General features: G+C 65.7%; 4 protein-coding genes across 4 annotated transcripts; 3 read left to right on the top strand and 1 right to left on the bottom strand.

The window, feature by feature from the left end:
- Positions 1 to 87: 87 nt before the first annotated feature.
- On the bottom strand, positions 88 to 1,347 carry EMIHUDRAFT_205009 (hypothetical protein; the record flags this gene model as incomplete). Its single annotated transcript, XM_005779469.1, has 3 exons — positions 88 to 111; positions 269 to 862; positions 901 to 1,347. 3 exons carry the CDS (start codon positions 1,345 to 1,347, stop codon positions 88 to 90), a joined length of 1,065 nt encoding a protein of 354 aa, XP_005779526.1.
- Positions 1,348 to 4,403: 3,056 nt separating this feature from the next.
- On the top strand, positions 4,404 to 5,560 carry EMIHUDRAFT_353724 (hypothetical protein; the record flags this gene model as incomplete). The annotated part of the gene is made up of 3 exons (XM_005779468.1): positions 4,404 to 4,509; positions 4,675 to 5,036; positions 5,072 to 5,560. Coding segments are annotated over 3 exons (957 nt in total), but the record flags the coding sequence as incomplete, so codon positions are not given.
- A 393-nt stretch (positions 5,561 to 5,953) lies between these two features.
- On the top strand, positions 5,954 to 6,814 carry EMIHUDRAFT_205007 (hypothetical protein; the record flags this gene model as incomplete). The annotated part of the gene is made up of 1 exon (XM_005779467.1): positions 5,954 to 6,814. The coding sequence occupies one exon, from the start codon at positions 5,954 to 5,956 to the stop codon at positions 6,812 to 6,814; it is 861 nt and encodes a 286-aa protein (XP_005779524.1).
- Positions 6,815 to 7,286: 472 nt separating this feature from the next.
- Positions 7,287 to 8,660, top strand: EMIHUDRAFT_100269 (hypothetical protein; the record flags this gene model as incomplete). Its single annotated transcript, XM_005779466.1, has 3 exons — positions 7,287 to 7,967; positions 8,062 to 8,191; positions 8,371 to 8,660. 3 exons carry the CDS (start codon positions 7,287 to 7,289, stop codon positions 8,658 to 8,660), a joined length of 1,101 nt encoding a protein of 366 aa, XP_005779523.1.
- Positions 8,661 to 18,748: the final 10,088 nt, after the last annotated feature.

Here is an 18,748-nt window from a genome sequence, read left to right as displayed (position 1 = left end):
CGGCACAGCCAGCGTGCGTGCCAAAAAAATCCGGCGCCGCCGCGTGGCGGCGTGGGGCCGACGGGCGACGCGCACAATCATCTCGGGTCACGCGACGGAGGAACAAGCCTCCTAATATCTGTGTGCTGTGTGCAGGGCGTGCAGCGGCCCTGCTCCTGGACAGCGATTTGTATGTACTATCTTATTACCCCGGGAGTGGGCAGCCCAGCGGCGCGCCTCCGGCGCCGCAGTACTCTGTCGGCGCCGCCCCGGGCCGCGGACGCAGCACCCCGTCGGCGCTTCTGCGGAGGGGCGCCGGCTGCTGCGGCAGCGGCGCGGCGGGCGCCTCGCGCACGCTGACCCCAAAGGGCCACGCGGGCGGGCAGACGGCGACGAGGCGCGCGAGCCCGCCGGCGCCGCCCTTGATCTTTGCGAATCCGATGGAGAGGAGGGCGCCGGCGGGCGGGACGAGGTGCAGGTTGGCGGCGCCCTCGACCTGCAGGTAGTTGTGGTGCATCAGCCACGCCTCCCCCTCGAGCGTCGGCGTCGAGTCCGTGTCAAGCGGCTCGTGCCCGTGCAGCAGGATGGAGCGGTTCTGGTGCAGGAACTGGAGCGCCGGCAGCCCGACCCCGGGGAAGACGGCCGGCATCTTCCCCTCGACGAGGTACTCGCCCCACCGCCGCGACCAGTCCGAGCGGAAGAGCACCGCTGCTCCTGCCGGGACCCGCCCGTGCTCCGCCTCCCACGCGAGCACGTCGGCGACGCTCGCCGTGTAGCCCGGCTCCGCGGCCACCTTGCGCGAGATGTCGACCACGACGAGCGGGCGGAGCGTCACCGTCGGGGGAAGATCGGAGATTGTGGCGCCGAGCTCATTCCAGTGCGCCTACTGACAGCACAAGCCGTGAGCTAGGCGACGCCCACCGCGTGTGACTCCAGGCTACTCGCCGGCGGGTCGAGCTGCGTGCCGATCTGGTCAGTCGCGAGCGAGACCGCGCCGGCGACGAAGCCTTGCGCAGCGTAGCCGTACGTTGCGCCCTCGGCGATGAAGCCTGGTGTGGCGACTCTTGCGACGGCAGCGCCAAACTTGGGCTGGGAAAAGCCGTCCCACAGCGGCATGCCAGGCTCGATCGCGTGCGTGAGATCCACATACTTTGCCTCGGCCAGGTGTGCGTCGTACGCCTCCCAGAGGCTCCGGGCCGCCGCCGTGGAAGCTGTACTGGTGCCGGTGCCAGCGGCAGGCGGCTCAGCGACGGTGTTCCGCGACGCCCAGAAGGCCGAGAAGGAGATGATCGCATTTGCTGCGGTGAAGACCAGCATGGCTGCCAAAAGCGCCGGCGCGGGCTGCGTGGGCTGGCTGGAGGAGCGCATGGCAGCTGCTCCGGAGTAAGGCGCGCGATACACGAAGGTGCTCTCTCGCTGCGAGGCGCGCCCGCCGCCCCCGTGTTTTCTTTCTTTCTTTCTTCCTCGGTTCGAGAGAGATTTAAAGAAGTTTGTTCTTGTCGGTCTTGCACCCTTTCATACCTCACCCAGCCCTGGACCCGAATCCAGCCTTCGCCAACAATACACCTAGACCTTCGTGGGGGGGGGGAAAAGAAAGAAAGAAAACAGACACGCCAAACGAGGGATGGGACGAGGACAGGGTCCACACCTGCACGAGCAGGATTTTGGAAGAACGATCAGGGGGACAGGTGGGGCTCTCCTGCTCCTGACAAGGGACACGATAGACTCGCAGCGCGGTGCGCGGTGGACTCCCACATCCACTGGCGGTCTCATCTCAGTCTAGCGACCTGCCTCCAGCTTGTCGCTGGCAGTCTCTCGTACCACAGGCACACTGACACAGGGGTGGCAGGGGCGGCGGCACGAGTCTCCCACATACTATGCGGGCCTCACTAGAGGTGCGGCCTGTGCGTGTCCTCGCCCTTGAGGGGGGAGGGGAAGGGGCTGTGTGTCTGTGCATGTGTGTGTGTGTGTGTGTGTGTGTGTGTGTGTGTGTGTGTGTGTGTGTGTGTGCGTGTGCGAGCCGCCCTGAACGCCACGAGCGCGCCGCGAGCGCCGTAGCGCCGGCGAGCGCCGTCGGCAGCGCGCGACCGCCACCCAAAAGCGGAGGTACATTAGGAGCCGGCCTTCGTGGGGGGGACGGACGTATCATATCGGCATATGTGTTCTTCTTGCTTGGCCGGCCGCCCGGATGCTGAAAATCTGCAAAAACCCGGCCTCTTCCCTGCCCCTACCTACCTACGAACCTACCTACCTGCCTACCTTACTTATGGGAAACTAAAAAAGAAATCACTCGATGAGTGAAGGTGGGGTACTATACCAACTAGAGTGGTGGTTTATTGCATATTGGACTCTCCTGCAACCACAGTCCTTCTTTCTTGTGACATGCATGGCAGGCCACTCTCAAGCCCTACAAGCATCAGATCACCCATTTGGGGAGGGTTGACATCGTGATTTCCGCGGAAAATTTCGCTCCTAACCTGGTCGGGGCGCTCCGCGCGGCTCACGAGCGAGGCGGACTCAAGCAGCTGAAGGAGCTCGCGCTCGGCGACAACAAGCTAGGAAACGAGACCGCCACGGCTTTGGCGTCGCTGCTCGAGGCCGGCGCGATGCCAGAGCTGAAGCAGCTGGACCTCTCCAACAACCAGATTGCAGATCCCGGGATGGCAGTGCTCACCTCTGCCTTCGAGGCCGGCGCGATGCCAAAGCTGCAGGTGCTGACACTCACCAACAATCAGATCGGCGACGCCGGGATGGCGGCGCTCGCCTCCGCCATCCGTGGCGTGGCTGCGGGGGGAGGGCATCCACCGAGCATTCGCGTTCATGGCAATCCGGGATGCGCGGTCCCGTTGACCTTCGAGCAGGATCTGCAGAGGGGCAGATCGTTTCGAGCAGGAGAGGGGGACAAACTGTCCTTCGTGAGAATGAGTTGGAGTGGCCCAGAGTGGTTCGCCTTCATCGGTGCGCTCCGCGCGGCCCACGAGCGGGGCGCGCTGGCCGAGCTGGGCGAGCTCGTGCTCACAGACAACCAGCTGGGCGACGAGACGGCCACGGCGTTGGCGTCGCTGCTCGAGGCGGGCGCGATGCCTCAGCTGAAAGTGCTGGCTTTATACTCCAATCACATTGGCAAGGGAGGGATGGCGGCAATCGCCTCCGCCATCCGAAACGGAGCGTTGCCGTCGTCCCAGGAGATCTACCTCCATGACAATCCGGGAAGTGCGGTGCCGGTGCAGGAGGCGCTGGCGCCGCGCCAGGTGGAGCAGCTGCGGAGCGGCGGGGCTGCGGGAGAGGCAACTTGCCTGTCCTTTGAGAAGCTGAAGTGGAACGACGCGAAGGGGGCCGTTCTTGTCCAGGCGCTTCGCGCGGCCCACACGCGTGGCGGGCTGAAAAAGCTGCAGTTGCTTTTTCTCAGCAACAACCAGCTGGGCGACGAGACTGCCACGGCCTTGGCGTCGCTCCTCGAGGCGGGCGCGATGCCTCAGCTGAAGATGCTGCTTCTCATGGACAACCGGATCTGCAAGGCCGGGATGACGGCGCTCGCCTCGTCCATCCGAAACGGAGCACTGCCGTCGTGCACACATATTAACTTGGGTGGCAATCCAGGGAGCGCACAATCGGTGGAGGCGGCGGCGGCGCAGTGTGGGGGCGTCATTGAGGTCGATACGGAAACGACTGGTAGGGAGGAGGATCGCCATAGGTCTAGAGCATGCTTGTGTATGTAGACTCAGCATTCATGCTTACTGTATTAGTGAGATGTGACCCCACGGTTCCCTGGGGTCGCCTCGTGAATAACCGCCGCGCGGTGAGCCTGTGTGTGTGCCAGTCCGCGCCAGTCTGCGCCCTTGTCGTGCCAGTGTGCTGTGAGATAGGCTTGTTCTTAAGAATTCTTTTTCTCATTTTCTCACGTGTGCAGATGACGTCCGCCGCCCGCAAGCGCGCCCGCACCAGCGGCGGCGGCGAGTTTGTGGCCGTGCCCGATCGCGGATGGCTTCGAGGCGCCCATCTTTGGCGCGCGCGTCGTCGGAAAGGTCTCCACGCTGGCGCTCGAGGGCGAGGACGGCCCTCTATCGCTCGGTCAGGTTGGCATTGCGAGCGATCACGCGGGCGCCTGGTACGTCGCGACCGAGGACTCGCTGCTGCAGGTCTCGGCGGCCGGGCGCGTGCGCCGCGTGGCAGCCTTGCCGGCAGGAGACTCCTACACCGTCGCTGCCAGCCCGGACGCGAGCGCGCTGTTTGTGGCGGACTGGAACAACAACAAGATCTGGCGGGTGGAGGTTGCGACTGGCGCTGTGACGACGCTCGCGGGCAGCGGCGAAGAAGGCGGCGCCGATGGCGTTGGTGACGCGGCGGAGTTCTGCGGCCCACGCGGCCTTGCCATTAGCCAAGACGGCGGCGCGCTGTATGTGGCGGATTGCGGCAACAACAAGATCCGGCGGGTGGAGGTGGCGACTGGCGCGGTGACCACGCTCGCGGGCAGTGGCGAGTTTTGCGACACGGACGGCGTGGGCGACGCGGCGGAGTTCTGCGGCCCACGTGGCCTTGCCCTCAGCCCGGATGGCGGCGTGCTGTTTGTGGCAGACGATGAGAACCACAAGATCCGGCGGGTTGAGGTGGCGACGGGCGCTGTGACAACGATCGCGGGCAGCGGCATGGGAAGCGCCGATGGCGTGGGCGACGCGGCACAATTCTTCTACCCAGGTGGCATCGCCATCAGCCCAGACGGCGGCGCGCTGTTTGTGGCGGACTTCAGCAACCGCAAGATCCGGCGGGTGGAGGTGGCGACGGGAGAGGTGACGACGATCGCGGGCAGTGGCACAGAGGGCAGCGCTGACGGCGGGGGCGACGCGGCGGGGTTCGACTGCCTAGAAGAAGTCGCCATCAGCGCCGACGGCAGCACGCTGTTGGTCAGTTCGGACGGTGGCCTCCGCCAGGTCTGCGTGGCGGCGCCTCCTCCGCCTCCCTCCTTTGCCCCGATCGTCGTTCCGCCCTCCACCATCCTGGCTGACCTCGCAAAGACGCGGGGCGACGCCACCCTCCCAGAGGGGAAAGTCACCTTCCTGGTCGGCGACGACGAGGAGCGCATCGAGCACGTGAGCAAGTGCGTCCTCTGCGCCCGGTCTTCCTGACCATGTTTGGCATCGGCATGAAGGAGCGCGACGCCGCCGAGGTCACGGTGTCCCACACCGACCTCGCCAGCTTCACCGCCCTCGTCGACTACCTCCTCACCGACCAGTTCGACCTCGGCGAGGAGGAGGGCAGGGCGCAGCGCGCGCTCGACCTGCGTGAGCTGGCGCAGATGTACCAGGTGCCGCGCCTCGAGCTGCTATGCGCGCAGGCGCTGCAGGAGAGCGTCGCGCCGGCGACAGCCGTGCCGCTGCTCGAGGCGGCGCACACGATGGGCGACGGGCGGCTCCTCGCGCAGTGCCGCCGCTTCGTGGCCGACCACGCCGCCGAGGTGCGGGCGAGCGGCGGCGTGGAGCAGCTGCGCGACTTTGGCGTGGCCAAGGGGCTGCTCGGCGACGCGCTCGACCAGGTGGCGGAGCTGAAGGGCGCGATGCGCGCGCTCCGCGTCGCGGAGAGCTAAGAACACCCGATCGAGTACCGGAGCAGTGTGACACAGTGACAGCGCAGCGCGCCGAGTACAGGGAGCGCGCTCCTGCGCAGCTCCTGCGACACCGTTGTTGGTTCCCGGTGCGTTCGTACGTCAGACACGCACTCCCTCCTCTTGATTTGATTTGCGCTCAATACCCCACCCAGCCCTTGTCCCGAATCCAGCCGTGCCACCGGCAGTTCGGGGCCCCGGGGGGCCCGGAGTGCGAAATCCACCCGCCAATGTTGTTGATGTCTCGGCCGCGAGGCCGTCGACAAACCAGCTACGAGCTCGCGGCGATTCAGAAGTGAACAACACCGCCAATCATCCACTCCAGAGCGTGCGCGGAAGCACGGCGGCGAGAGAGCAAGCGACGGTGCAAGCTTGATGCCGCGCCGCAAGCCAGTGAAGCCGGTGAAGCCCTCATGTGACAAGTGCGGTGAAGACCTGGAGGGGCCGTGCCCGGCGTGCAACAAGTTGTTTTGCGCTGAATGCGATCCGCTCGGCGGCTATTGCAACGGCTGCGAGAAGCTCTTCTGTGGCTGCTACGCCGGTCGCATGCAGATGGTCTCGTGGGATCGCCACCTCATGGATGATTGCGAGGAGTGCGAGAGCTGCCGCGTGTTGCCCTCTGAAATGGACAGGCTCGCCGCCAAACGCGACGACGACGAAAGAGCGGCCCTGCCATTCTTTGCAAACCAAAAGGCTCTGGTGGACTCGCTCCTCTCATGCACGAGCCTGGCAGCCTTCTTCACTCTCCCGACGTGTGCCACAGCGCGAGCCGTCAAGCTGGCCTTCCTCAGCGCGCGCATGCACGCGCGCGAGAGCCGTCATCCGCAGCGCCACGCCGCCGTCCTGCTGCTTCAGCGCCTCAAGCGCAAGGCTATGGAGCTGGCGAGTCCTCCTGACAGGCCGTGGAACCACCGCGATGAACTGATCCAGGCGGAGAACGACGACGTCGACATCGCTGACGGCTACTGCGATTGGCTTGACGCCTCGACCGGACGCGAAGACGTCGACGACGAAGACGGCTACGACTGGGCTGGCGCCTGGGCAGCGGCGGCAACGATGCTGGTGAGTGAGGATGTGGCCGAAGCCGCCGCTACCGCCGATGCACACCCGGTTCTGGTGCGCACATTTCTCCTCCGCGCCGCTGCTGAAGCGGCCGGGCCCTCGGCCGTCGGAGCCGAGCCCGTCGGGGCCGCCGATCGCCCGTCGGTCGGGCAGAAGCGAAGCCACGATGTGTAGTGCGGTGTGGACGGGCGGCTGCCCGCGCGCGATGCATAGCGCACTGCGCACAAGGGTCCGGCGCTTTGAAAAAGTCAACTTGACTAAAAAATCAATCACAAAAATGATGGAGCACGAACTGGGCCTGGCACAGACCTCATGGACCAGCACGACCCATGGCGATGCAGACGATGGAGCCTGTCAAGCCGACGGCGAGCTCCCCGGACGGTGCTGTGGAGGACGGTGCGGTGCCACTCTGCCGCGCTACCTCTTCACATTTGGCCTCTCACCGTCGGGCGAGGCGATGAGTCAGAAGATGAAGCGGCAGGGGAGAGAACGACGAGAGCGAGAGACCGCGAGGTGGCCAGGAGGTGGCATGAAGGTCGTGCGCGAATTGGCGAGATATTGCAAGACGGAGATAGGAAGAGGCAGACGCCGCCCAACGAAAGCACGGCTAGCACCACAGGCCGCGACGATTCTTTTTTCGGCTTTGATGGCGGCCGCAGCCCCAGCCCTCTCGCTCGTCCACCTCGACAACGCGGCGCCCGCCTGCGCCGCCTCCGCCGGCGAGCTCGTGCTCGGCCGGGAGGACCTCCGCGAGGCCGACCGGGAGGGACCGGACGCCAACAAGGTGTCGCGCAGGGCCAAGGGCGGGCAGCTCACGCTCGCGCTTGGCTCGGACGGCGAGTGGAGGGCGCGCTCCCGCGAGGGAGCGCTGTGGCCCGCCGGCCTGCAGCGCCGCGGCTCGCGTCCGGAGCCCATCGCGACGGCCGAGCCGGTCGCGCTCCGCCACGGCGACGTCCTCTACCTCGTGTCGCAGCCGCTGCTGAAGAGGTATCCGCTCCTCGTGCGGCTGCCACCGTCCGGCGACTGCGTGGCGGCGGACGAGTGCGAGGCTGCGCGCCGGCGGCAGGACGAGTGGCGCCTGCGCGACGGCTCCTTCCACGTCGAGGTGTGCGAGCTCCAGCCCTCGTCCTTGACATCGGCCGCGCATGCGAGCGGCAGCCACGAGCGGGCGAGCGGGACGCTGACGCTGACGCTGACGCCGCGCGGGAGCTCGGGCCGCGGAGGGACGCTCGCCGCGCGCTGGTGCGAGGGGAGGCGCACCTTCGGGACCGACCCCGCCGGCGTGTCCGCGTGGGCAGAGCTGCCTGTCGGGCGGGGAGAGCTGCAGGTGCGCGAGCGCAATACGCACGCACGTATCCGCCGCACACGCAGACAGCAGGCAGACAGGCAGACAGGCATCACAAACATACACACCCCTGCAGGCCACTGTCCGGCGGCACAAGATCCACTCGGGGTGGAGGGAGCTGCTGCTGCGGAGCGAGCGCAGCCAGCCGGCGGAGCTGGAGCCCATCCGGATGGAGGAGCTGCACGCGCCGCCCGGCGTGAGCCACGGTCCGCCGTCACCACCGCCATCCCCGCCGCCGTCCCCCACGCCCTCGCGTATCGACCCGTCGCCGTCGCTTTCGCCCTCCCTCGCCTCTCCGCCGCCGCCGTCGCGGCCGCCGCCGTCGTGGCCGCCGCCAGCGCCCCTCCCCACCCGCGCACGCACCTCGCCGCGCGCCCCCCGGCAGGCGCGTCGCTGCTGCTCGACCTGCTGCAGCGCAAGGAGCGGCTCGAGGCGGCGCGCGCAGCGCAGCGCGCGAGGACCGAGGCGCTGCAGGCGGAGCTCTCGGCGGCGGACGAGACGCTGTCGGCCAAGGTCGAGCAGATGCGCGCCGAGGAGGCGGAGGTCTGGAGCGACTTTCTGCCGCTGCTGCACGCCAAGCGCGCCAGGCTGCGGAAGCTCGAGGCAGACGCGCTGGAGAGGGACCTCTCGCTGAGCGACGTGGAGGCGGGCGCGGGGCATGGAGAGTCGGATTGAGTCACCCTGTAGGAGCCGTGTATGTAGCTCACATGCGTCATGGTTCGGTAAATAGATACAATTAAATTCGGCCGGGGTGCCGGGATCCCGGGGAGGGGCAGGCCCACTGGGTCCCACAAGACTACTCTAATAGCTAGGGGCCGGGCGCTGGACATACATGGACATCTCTCTACCCTCTACGCAACAACCAACATCGGAAGAGATCCCTTGGACTGTAGATCGTAGATGCCTTTTAGAGATCTCTTAAGTGGCAAATCTCCTGCCAAGAGCAGCAGTAGACTGAAGAACTGGTGGAGGCAAATCTTCTCCGGTGTAGATGCTCGAGAGGAGTCTGAGATCTCGAGTTTGGTGCGTGCAGTCGCTTGAGATCTTGCGACAGAGGTGGAGATTCTGAGACTTCGCGCCGAAGGCGCCTAGAGATCGTGTGGGCCGACTGGAGATTGCAAAATGGCGCGAAAAGAGGGTGGAGATCCTTTTGCATTGTGAATGAGTCCATAGCGCATCTCCTTGAAGGTTTGAATCCCCCTCCTCCCCCGGGCCCCCGAATCGAGATTGGAGATTGGAGATTGGAGATGGAGATCGGAGATCTGACTGAATCCGGCCTAAGATGAGGATCCGGCCTAAGATGTAGCGCGACGCTGGAGATTGGAGAGTACTGGAGAGATGGAGATCGGAGCCCCCCAGCCCCTAGTGGTGTCTCATCGATTTTTTTGTTTTGTTTTTAGATAAAGGTCTGTGCGCGGACGGCCCGGGGTTGCGCCGGGGAGCCTGCGGCGCCATTTTAATCTGCGCTCCTCTTTATGGCCTGCGGCGCCTTGGCTTGAGCTTGGAAGTGTAAACGAGTCCGCCAGGGCGGTCTGCAAACACGGAGCGCGCTGCGCGGCGCGCGCGGTCTACGCCGAACTGGGGGCGGTATCATGGTGTCCACGCTGCCAACTCGGCAAATAGGCTCGCCGACATAGACCGCGTACATAGACCGCGCGCGCAGCGCGCTCCGTTTGCAGACCGCCCTGGCGGACTCGTTTACACTTCCAAGCTCAAAAGCCAGGCGCCGCAGGCCATAAAGAGGAGCGCAGATTAAAATGGCGCCGCAGGCTCCCCGGGCCGTCCGCGCACAGACCACAGGAAAAAACAAAAATCTATAAAACATCTACCAACACCACTAGGGGGTGGGTGGACTCCGATCTCCCCATCTCCAATATTTTCTGATCCACAGCGTCGTCATCTTAGGCCGGGGTTCCAGTCAGATCTCCGATCTCCATCTTCAATCTCCAATCTCCAACGTCGTCATCTTAGGCCGGATTCACACAGGTCTCCGATCTCCATCTCCAATCTCCAATCTCCAATCTCGATTCGGGGGCCCGGGGGAGGAAGGGGGGCTCAAACCTTCAAGGAGATGCGCTATGGATTCATTACCACTGACCACCTCTCATCTCCAATCTCCAATCTTCTACTTCATGGCCACTGTCGCCGCCGGCAGCAATCTACGACCTCCATTTTCAATCTTCGATCTCACATCTGGGGCGGATGGCTGGGCGCTAGGATCTACAATCTGCATTCTCCATCTCCTATCTCCACATTTTGGCCCTGTTGCTGCTCAGAGCGATCTGCAATCCACAATCTCAATCTTCGATCTTTAGTCTTGAATGGGGAACCGGACAGGAGGGATCTACTGGCGAGACTTGGGCGTGTCCGTGTGAGAGATCCGCTAGGATCTCCAGTCTTAATCTACCTCTACCCCAACGATCTACTGGTCTTGCGTAGATGTGTTTTGCACGGGTGAAACGGCTGTCGGCTCCTCGTACAGAGTAGGAGGCAGGTGGTGGGTTTGAGTGTCGTGAGCAGCCGCGAGTGCAGTACCGTTTGTGACTCCCATGGATACAGTTGGGTGGGCCACAACAGCCTCCCTGCGCTGCCTGGACCCCCACATCCAGATCGGCACCTCCATCCTGGAGACCGTGGAACCTCAACTTAAACCGGTCTATCTCTCGGGCGGGCACCTCAGGAGCAAAAACAAGGCAACTTCGCATTTCATTCCATCTCGGCACGCTCCCCTTGCTCTCTCTGTCGCCTTCGACAGTTTACAGCCGCCGACATTGCTCTCCCACATGACAACATACACATACGCACATTCATTCATGACTCTCAGTCAGCGCTTTGATCCCAATCACCACACATGTGACTCGCCTAATTTGGAGACGCCGTGTACCGTGGGGCCTTGTTGTCCTAGCACGGGGGTACCCGTGTGGACCGGAGGACTAGGGGGTTGTATCCCACCTTCACCCATCCTATGATTTCTTTTTTAGTTCCCCATAAGTAGGGTAGGTAGGTAGTAGGTTGGTAGGGGTGGGGGCAGGGCCCGGCCAGATCTTTCCAGAATTTCAGCATGAAGGCCGCCCCAAGCAACAATAATACACACCTGTGTGTGGTACGCTGGTACGGGGTGCGGAGGCTGAGTTGCACAGGGGTTGTGCGCCGGGCCCTCCTGCTCGGCTCCAGCCAGTAGACAAGTCTTGTCATCAACAGAGAGATTTCTTGTTGGTTTTCAAAAATCTCTCTCTCTCTCTCTCTCAACAGAGTAGATAGAAGGATCTGACCTCGCTCGCTCGGGGCGTAGCGGAGCAGTGGGCCTCGAGTTTGAAAAGGGCGCGACGGACGCTTGCGTCCTAGCCTCCAACAATGCCTCCCCGGCGCAGAGGGCCCCCTGGAGGGATGCTCAACCGCCCACGCCTTGCATCGCACTTGGAGCACTTGGAGTGCAGTCATCAGCCTCACATCCAGGGCCGAGGAGCTGAGAAGCGCACCCAGCGGGCCGGATGATCGGGATCGGTTTGCGGGCAAGAGAGCCCGAGCGCGCGTCCTAGTTACTTTTTTTGCACAACACTGATACTTTTTTTGAGCCGCGTCCATGTCGAAAAGCGGCGTATTGGAGTTCGACGCAGACTGCTCGCCAGAAGCCAAGCGAGCGCTTGATGGCGCTGCGGCAGCACTACTGGCAGCAAAGCCGCCACCGGCACTACTGAATAAATTCTTGGCGGATCACTTCGCCGCCGCCGCAGAAGCGGCCGAAGAAGTGCCGCCTGCACTTGCGGTGGTGGCCGCTGAGAAGTCCGACCCGCGCTGGGACGATGCAGGCTTCAAAGCTTGGGCCGACGTGTCTATTGACGGTCGGCATGCGATCGCGTGGCTCAAGGCGGGCTTCGTCCGGGATCTGGCGCGTAAGGAGGGCGCGAGGCTGCCGCACCGGCAAGCGCTGGAGCGCATCCCCGGCGCGTTCCACCTCGGCGCGCCGCCAGACGACGTCGAGCTGTATTATGTCTCCTTCGCTTGGCAGTCATACGCAAACGATGACTCCGCAAACCTGAGCGAAGCAAAAGAAGCATGCTCAGCCGATCCGCAGGGCCATATTCTGCGTGATATGGCCGCTGTCCTCGAGCAGGAGGGAGCAACCGACGAGGACCTCGTGTTCATGATGTTTTCGAGCCTCTTCTCCTACACAGATGACGGCCGCTGGACGAGCGGGAAGCGCGGGGCTCCTCGCGACTCGTGCACTGAGAGCAAGCTGTTCTTTCGGATGAACGACGATTTCACACCGATGTTGTGTTACTGGCGTGTGCGAACCATTCTACTGCCTCGTGTCTATGGGGTCGATGGCGCGAACATCATGAAGACGCCCTTCCTCGATCGGCTGTGGGCCATGCTCGACGTAGTTCTGCCCGCCTACTGCCAGCGCATCATCGGCCTGCGGAGCGACGCCGAAGCAATGGCGCTGATCCGCACCGGCACCGACCCCGCACGCTTCGAGGACCTGCAGGACCTGTTTCTGAGGACCCTGCACACACCCTGGGAGGGCAACCGGCTGCTCGTGTGGGGGCTGCTAAGGGACGCGCTCATTAGGATGCCGCCCGTGCGCCACGACGCCGTCGGCTTCAATCGCTTCTGCGACGAGGGCCAGATCGCGTGGCTGCGTGTCGGCTACATTCGCGAGCTGGCTGGAAGCGGCGGTCCATTCCCGCGGCGGCAGGAGCTGCGTCCGGACGGCTATATCGTCGGCGCGCCTCCCGCTGGGCGGCGAACGCTCGTCGTGTCGCACGGCTGGGAGACGGAAGTGCACCCAAACCCGAGCGGCAGCAAGATGCGCCGCCTCGCTGACACCCTCGCACGGCTGCAGCCGCCGCCGACGGACGACGACCTGGTCTTCTTCGACTTCTGCTCGTTGACGCAAGACGCAAAGATGGGCCGCACGTACGACGGCCGCGCCGAGGGCGGCGACGCGAGCGCGCCGGCCTACTTTGAGCACAACCGCGTGAGCTACTACCCGGACAGGACGCCAAAACAGCGCCGCGCCTTCGGCTTCGCCATGTGGGACATGGGCCGGCTCTATTCGTACAGCGGCTGTGAGGTGGTCGTGCTGCCGATGCTCGAGGGCCTGGGGCGGCCCGCCGCGGAGCGCTTCCCCGGCGGCGACGTGTGGGGCATGGTCAACCGCGTGCCGTACCAGAACCGCGGCTGGTGCTGCGCCGAGTTCTCGATCGCCTCGTACTGCGGCATCGTCGCCAACCCCGACGACGACGACGTGGCTGCGCTGCGCAACGCGCGCCGCTGGCCGACGGACAATGCGTCGTACGCGGCAATGATGCGCTTCACGAGCAAGCCGGAGAATGCGGACGACGAGCTCACCTACGACCCGGAGCTCGGCGTCGACTTCACGAACAAGGGCGACCGCGCCGTCGTCAAGTACAACTTTTTCAAGATGGCCATCTCGCTGCACGTGCAGGGACCAACCGAGCAGCGCGAGCCGAGCTCCTAAAGTCGCAGACTCTGTTACACAGTGTCGTTAGTTGTAGAAGACCCCATTGCGGGGCGGGCGCGCACGGCGCAGCCCTTGTCAGTGTCGGGTTACGGCTTACTGACGTACGTAGAACGTACGCCGCACTTGTTAGAAGATACCGAGTGAGCCCATAGGGCGCGAAAAGAGAACCCTGCGTCTCCCTTTTACCTCCCGGTCCCGCCCGCCCTGCCCCTGCCCCCTGCCCCCTGACCCCGCCCGCCACCGGCACCGGCGCGGCCCCTCTTGCTCCTCTGGCGTGCACGCGCCCCGGTGCGCGCGGCGGGCTCGTGGGCGTCGTCTCGCGGCGCGCGGGCCGCCTCGGCTCGCCAGGCAGCGTCTCGAGCCTGCCCGCGTGGATGCGCCTCGCGCGGAGCGGAAGGCCGAGCTGGCCTGCGATCCGCTGCGCAACGGCGCGCAGCCGTGGAGAGACGAAAGTGATGACCTCTCCCGCGGCGCCGGCGCGGCCGCACCTGGGCAGGAGAGGAGTGGCGATGAGGAGAGAGAGAGAGGGAGGGAGGGAGGGAGGCAGGGAGGGAGGGAGGGAGGGAGAGAGAGAGAGAGAGAGAGAGAGAGAGACAGAGGGGGGGGGGGGGGGGAAATACAAAAAAAAATAAGGAGGGAGGGAGGGAAAAAATTATAATTATAAAGGAGCCAGGAGACGCCGGAGGCACCGGAAAGAATTGTTGATGAACCCCCGGCCAGGGAAGTAGAGAGGGAGCTGCACCTCCCCGCGCGGTGGACGTAGTGCCACTCGTCCGTCGGCATCTCGGCGTTGACGACGTGCGTGATCGACGGGAAGTCAAGCCTACAGCGGAGAGCGCACTGCGGCGCGCTCGAGCGACGCCGCCTCGCCCGCGCGGCGGGGGAGGCGTGGGAGGCGGAGCGAGGCGTGGGAGGCGGGGGAGGCGGGGGAGGCGGGGGAGTCACGCCCTCGCGCGCCCATCTCGGTGGCGATGACGAGGCGGTACCGCCCCTCGCGCAGCCCGCGCACCACAACCACGCGCTCCTCGCGCTCCTGCGGGCCGTGGGGCCGGCGAGGTCCAGCCGAGGTGCGGCCGAGGTGCGGCCGAGGTGCGGCCGAGGTGCGGCCGAGGTGCAGCCGAGGTGCAGCCGAGGTGCGGCCGAGGTGAGGCCGAGGTGAAGCCGAGGTGAAGCCGAGGTGGAGCCGAGGTGGAGCCGAGACGCCTCTGCCTGTGTGCCGCGCAGCGCCGGCGCGTCGATGCCGTGGCGAGTGGAGAGCAGCTCGGAGACTATGCGCGCGCGGTGCGGCGAGTTGACAAAGACGAGGGCGGTCACCTGTCGGGAGGTAGAGTGAGATATGGGGAGATAGGGGGAGATATGGCGAGTTGACAAAGACGAGGGCGGCCACGGGAGGGGAGGAGGGGGGGAGGGAAGGGGGGGGGGGGGGGAAGGGGGGAAGGGGGGAGGGGAGGGGGGGTAAAGTCCCCTGAGGTTGCACGCGCCCCAGCCTCGCGAGCTGCTCCACCTGCGCCAAGCCACACGCAGGGGTCAGCCGAGAGGACTCTCACTGCGGCGTACCCCTCCCCCTCCTCTCCTCCTCTCCTCCCTCTCCTACTCTCCTCTCCTTCCTTCCTCTTCAACCTTGGATGATCTCGGCTCCTGTCTTGTCCTCTCGGCTCCTCTCTTGCCCTCTCTTGCCCTCTCGGCTCCTCTCTTGCCCTCTCTTGCCCTCTCTTGTCCTCTCTTGCCCTCTCGGCTCCTCTCTTGCCCTGCTCGCGCCTGCTTGTGCACCGGTACCTCGCAGACCGCGTGCTCGATGCAGAGAGGGAGCGTGCTGCTGCCCGGAGGAGGAGGAGGAGGCTCGCAGCCCAAGGCGGAGGAGGAGAGCAGCCCTCCCCTCCCCCCGCCGCCGCACCCGAGCGGCCCGCAGAGAGGCGCAGCTGCACCAGCAGCGGCGCCTCCATCAGCTGGAGGGCGGTGCGAGTGACGGTCGGTGTGTCGGCCGTCGCTGAGGCAAAGAGGAGCTGCAGCCGCTTCCAGAGGGACGCGTCTCCGCCGGCGCCCTCCCCCGCCGCCCGGACGGCGTCCACCAGCCGCGTGGTGTCTCGCGCGTGCGGCGGCTGCAGAGCCTGCGGAAAGAGGGGTGGGGGAGGGGGAGGAGGGGGCAGGAGGGGGCAGGAGGGGTGGGAGGGGGAAGAGGGGGGGGAGGGGAGGGAGGGGGGAAGGGGGGGGGGGTGGCGGAGCCTCGGCCAACTTCGGCCCCTCTCGGCCCCTCTCGGCTAGTCGCCGCCTCGTCTACTTCGTCGAGGATCAGGTGGCGGACGCGGCGCAGCGAGAGCTTGTTCGCCTTGGGGGAGGGGTGAGGGGTGAGGGTTGAGGGTGAGGGGGAAGGGGAGGGGGAGGCTATCTCCTCACCAGGGGTGGGCCTCACCAGGGGTGGGCCTGCTCTCGAGCTGGGCGAGCCGCCTGATCTCGCCTCGTCTCGCCTCATCTCGGCCTCATCTCGGCCTGATCTCGGCCTGATCTCGACCTCATCTCGGCCCGATCTCGGCCTGATCTCGACCTGATCTCGACCTGATCTCGGTCGCATCTCGGCCGCATCTCGGCCGCATCTCGGCCGCATCTCGGCATCATCTCGGCTGATCTCGGCCTCGAGCGCGAGCTCTGCGACTCTGCCCGCCGTGCCGACCACGAGCTGCGGCCTCGCCTGGCGGACAGCCAATCTCGGGTAATCTCGCGCGGCCTGGCGGGCACGGACTCGCGGGTAATCTCGGGTAATCTGGAGACGGCGGTGGTGGTGAGGGTGGGGAGGGGGGAGGGGGGCGACGGTGGGGGTGGGGTGGACGGCGGTGGCGACACAGCTGGGAGGGCGGCGGAGACACTGGAGGCGGCTGGAGCATGGAGGCGGCAGGAGAGGGGTGGGTATGGCGGGGGCGGGGGTGGCAGAGGTAGGTGGCTGTGCCTTGCGAAGCCGGTTGACGTTTGCGCCGCCGACCAGCGCGCAGGCGGAGAGACCGGTGCCCTGCAGCAGCGACGCGGCGACGCGAGCCACCTGGTGCGCGAGCTCTCGCGACGGGCTAATAACGCGGGCACGAGGAGGCCGGTCAAGGCGTGATGGTAGGACGTTATATTTCTTTTTTCGCGGCTTTTTTGGAGTAAGAATATCGGGCACACAGACGCAACCCCGCCACACCTCACTGCCCCGGTGCCCACGCCTCGATCTTCTTGGGCAGCAGCTGGTTCGGCAGGTCCTCTCCGTGGCCTAGGCAGCCGTGTTCGCCCTTGCCCCACGTGAAGACAGCTCCGTCGGCGGTAATGGCGAGGCTCTGGTATGTTCCCGCCGACACGGCGACGACGCGCTGCCCAGTGAAGGCTTCGACCTTCTTCGGCAGCAGCTGACTCTCCTGGTCGCCGTGGCCCAACTTGCCACCGTCTCCTCCGCCCCAGCTCCAGACGCTGCCGTCGGCGTTAAGGGCGAGGTTGTGGTTGCCTCCGGCCGACACAGCGACGACGCGATGGCCAGCCAAGGCCTCGATCTTCTTGGGCAGCAGCTGGTGCTGCTGGTCGCCGTGGCCCAGCTGGCCCCCACCTCCATCGCCCCAGCTCCAGAGAGCGCCATCGGCGGTGAGGGCGAGGCTGTGGAAGTATCCAGGCGCGACAGCGACGGTGCGCTGGCCAGCCAAGGCCTCGATCTTCCTGGGCAGCAGCTGGTCCTGCTGGTCGCCGTGGCCCAACCGGCCTTGCCCTCCCCAGCCCCAGCTCCAGACACCGCCGCCGGCGGTGAGGGCGAGGTTGTGGCTGATTCCAGCCGACACCGCGACGACGCGCTTCCCCGCCAAGGCTTCGATCTTCTTGGGCAGCAGCTGGTTCTGCAGGTCGCCGTGGCCCAACCGGCCAAGGAGTCCGCGGCCCCAGCTCCAGACGGCACCGTCAGTGGTGAGGGCGAGGCTGTGGTCGCCTCCAGCCGACATAGCGAGGACGGCCTGGCTCGTCAAGGCCTCGACCTTCTTGGGCTCCAGCTGCTGCTGCTCGTCGCCGTGGCCCAGGATGCCATAGCAGCCCACGCCCCAGCTCCAGACGACGCCGTCGGCGGCGAGGGCGAGGCTGTGCCCGAGTCCAGCCAACACTCTCACAGCGCGCTCGCCGCCCAGCGGGGAAGGGAGGCGTGCCGGCGTGTTGTGCCGCGTCACACCCTCGCCGTGCCCGAGCAGCCCTGGAGCGTAGGACGGCGCCGAGCCGCACGACAAGAGCCGCCCCTCGCCGTCGATGAAGACGCTGTGCCGATGGCCTGCCGCCGCCCTCTGCGGCGGGTTGGCCTCGCGCATCAGCGCCGAATAGCACAGCCACCGCACGGCGCAGATTTCGCCCTCTGGCTGCGCCGGCAGCTCGTAGCCGCGCTCTTGCGCCCGCAAGCGGATGCCCTCCAGCGCAAGCGAGGCGTGGAAGAGGAGCGAGACGGCCGCGACGCGAGCGATGTCGACGGGGTCGCAGCGGGAGATGACGCGCGCGAGAAGCTCAAGGGGCAGGTCGGTGAGGGGGCAGTGTGCGGCGGCGGCGGCGGCGGCGGCGAGGCGGCGCGAGCGGCGGCGCGGCGGGGTGGACATACTCGTATGATCGCGAGAAAAAGAATTCGCGGCCAGCCCCCATTTCACGGCTCCCATCAGGTGGGGACCCTGTCCTTCTCCCACCCCTCGTTTGGCGTGCCCGTTTTATTTATTTATTTACGGCTCCCATCCCCTCCTTGGCTCTCTGTTTTCTTTATTTCTTTCTTTCACAGGAGGAAAAGAAAAAACTCGTCGCGACTCGTTAGAGCGCCCGCCCCAAAAGTAGTCCGGTTTCATCCATCCTTGTCCCCGGCATAGAAAAAGAAACACAGCCAGAATACTGTCCCGTTTTGCTGTTCACAGCTAGGGACGGCCTCTGCGGCAAAGTCAAACAACCCCACCACCGCCCCTACCACCTACCTACCACACCAAACCTTCGGCTCCCGCTCAGAGGCGAGCCGCGCCCGTGCGGCGCGCCGAGGCGGCGCCGAGGCCGGCGCCTTGCACCCGGCCCGCGGCCGGCACCGCCTCGCCCCACAACTGACCGCCCTGCGGCCCCTGCGCAGGCGTACCACAGGCGTCGCTCAAAAAGCGACGCCGGGTGTGGGCTGCTCCCTTGACCCGTCACCCGCCGCGCCCTCGCCCGGCCGCCTCACCGCTCACGGAGCGCTCGGCTGCTCGCCGCCGCCGCCACGCGTCCCGCGCCGCCACGCATGCCCCTTGCCCTGACGCGCGCGCTCTGCAGCGGCAGA

Source organism: Emiliania huxleyi (assembly GCF_000372725.1).
Source record: "Emiliania huxleyi CCMP1516 unplaced genomic scaffold EMIHUscaffold_23, whole genome shotgun sequence".
In the NCBI taxonomy this organism is placed as follows: domain Eukaryota; phylum Haptophyta; order Isochrysidales; family Noelaerhabdaceae; genus Emiliania; species Emiliania huxleyi.
The sequence above is the reverse complement of the archived record's forward strand: the minus strand, read 5'-3'. Positions and strand labels throughout refer to the sequence as shown.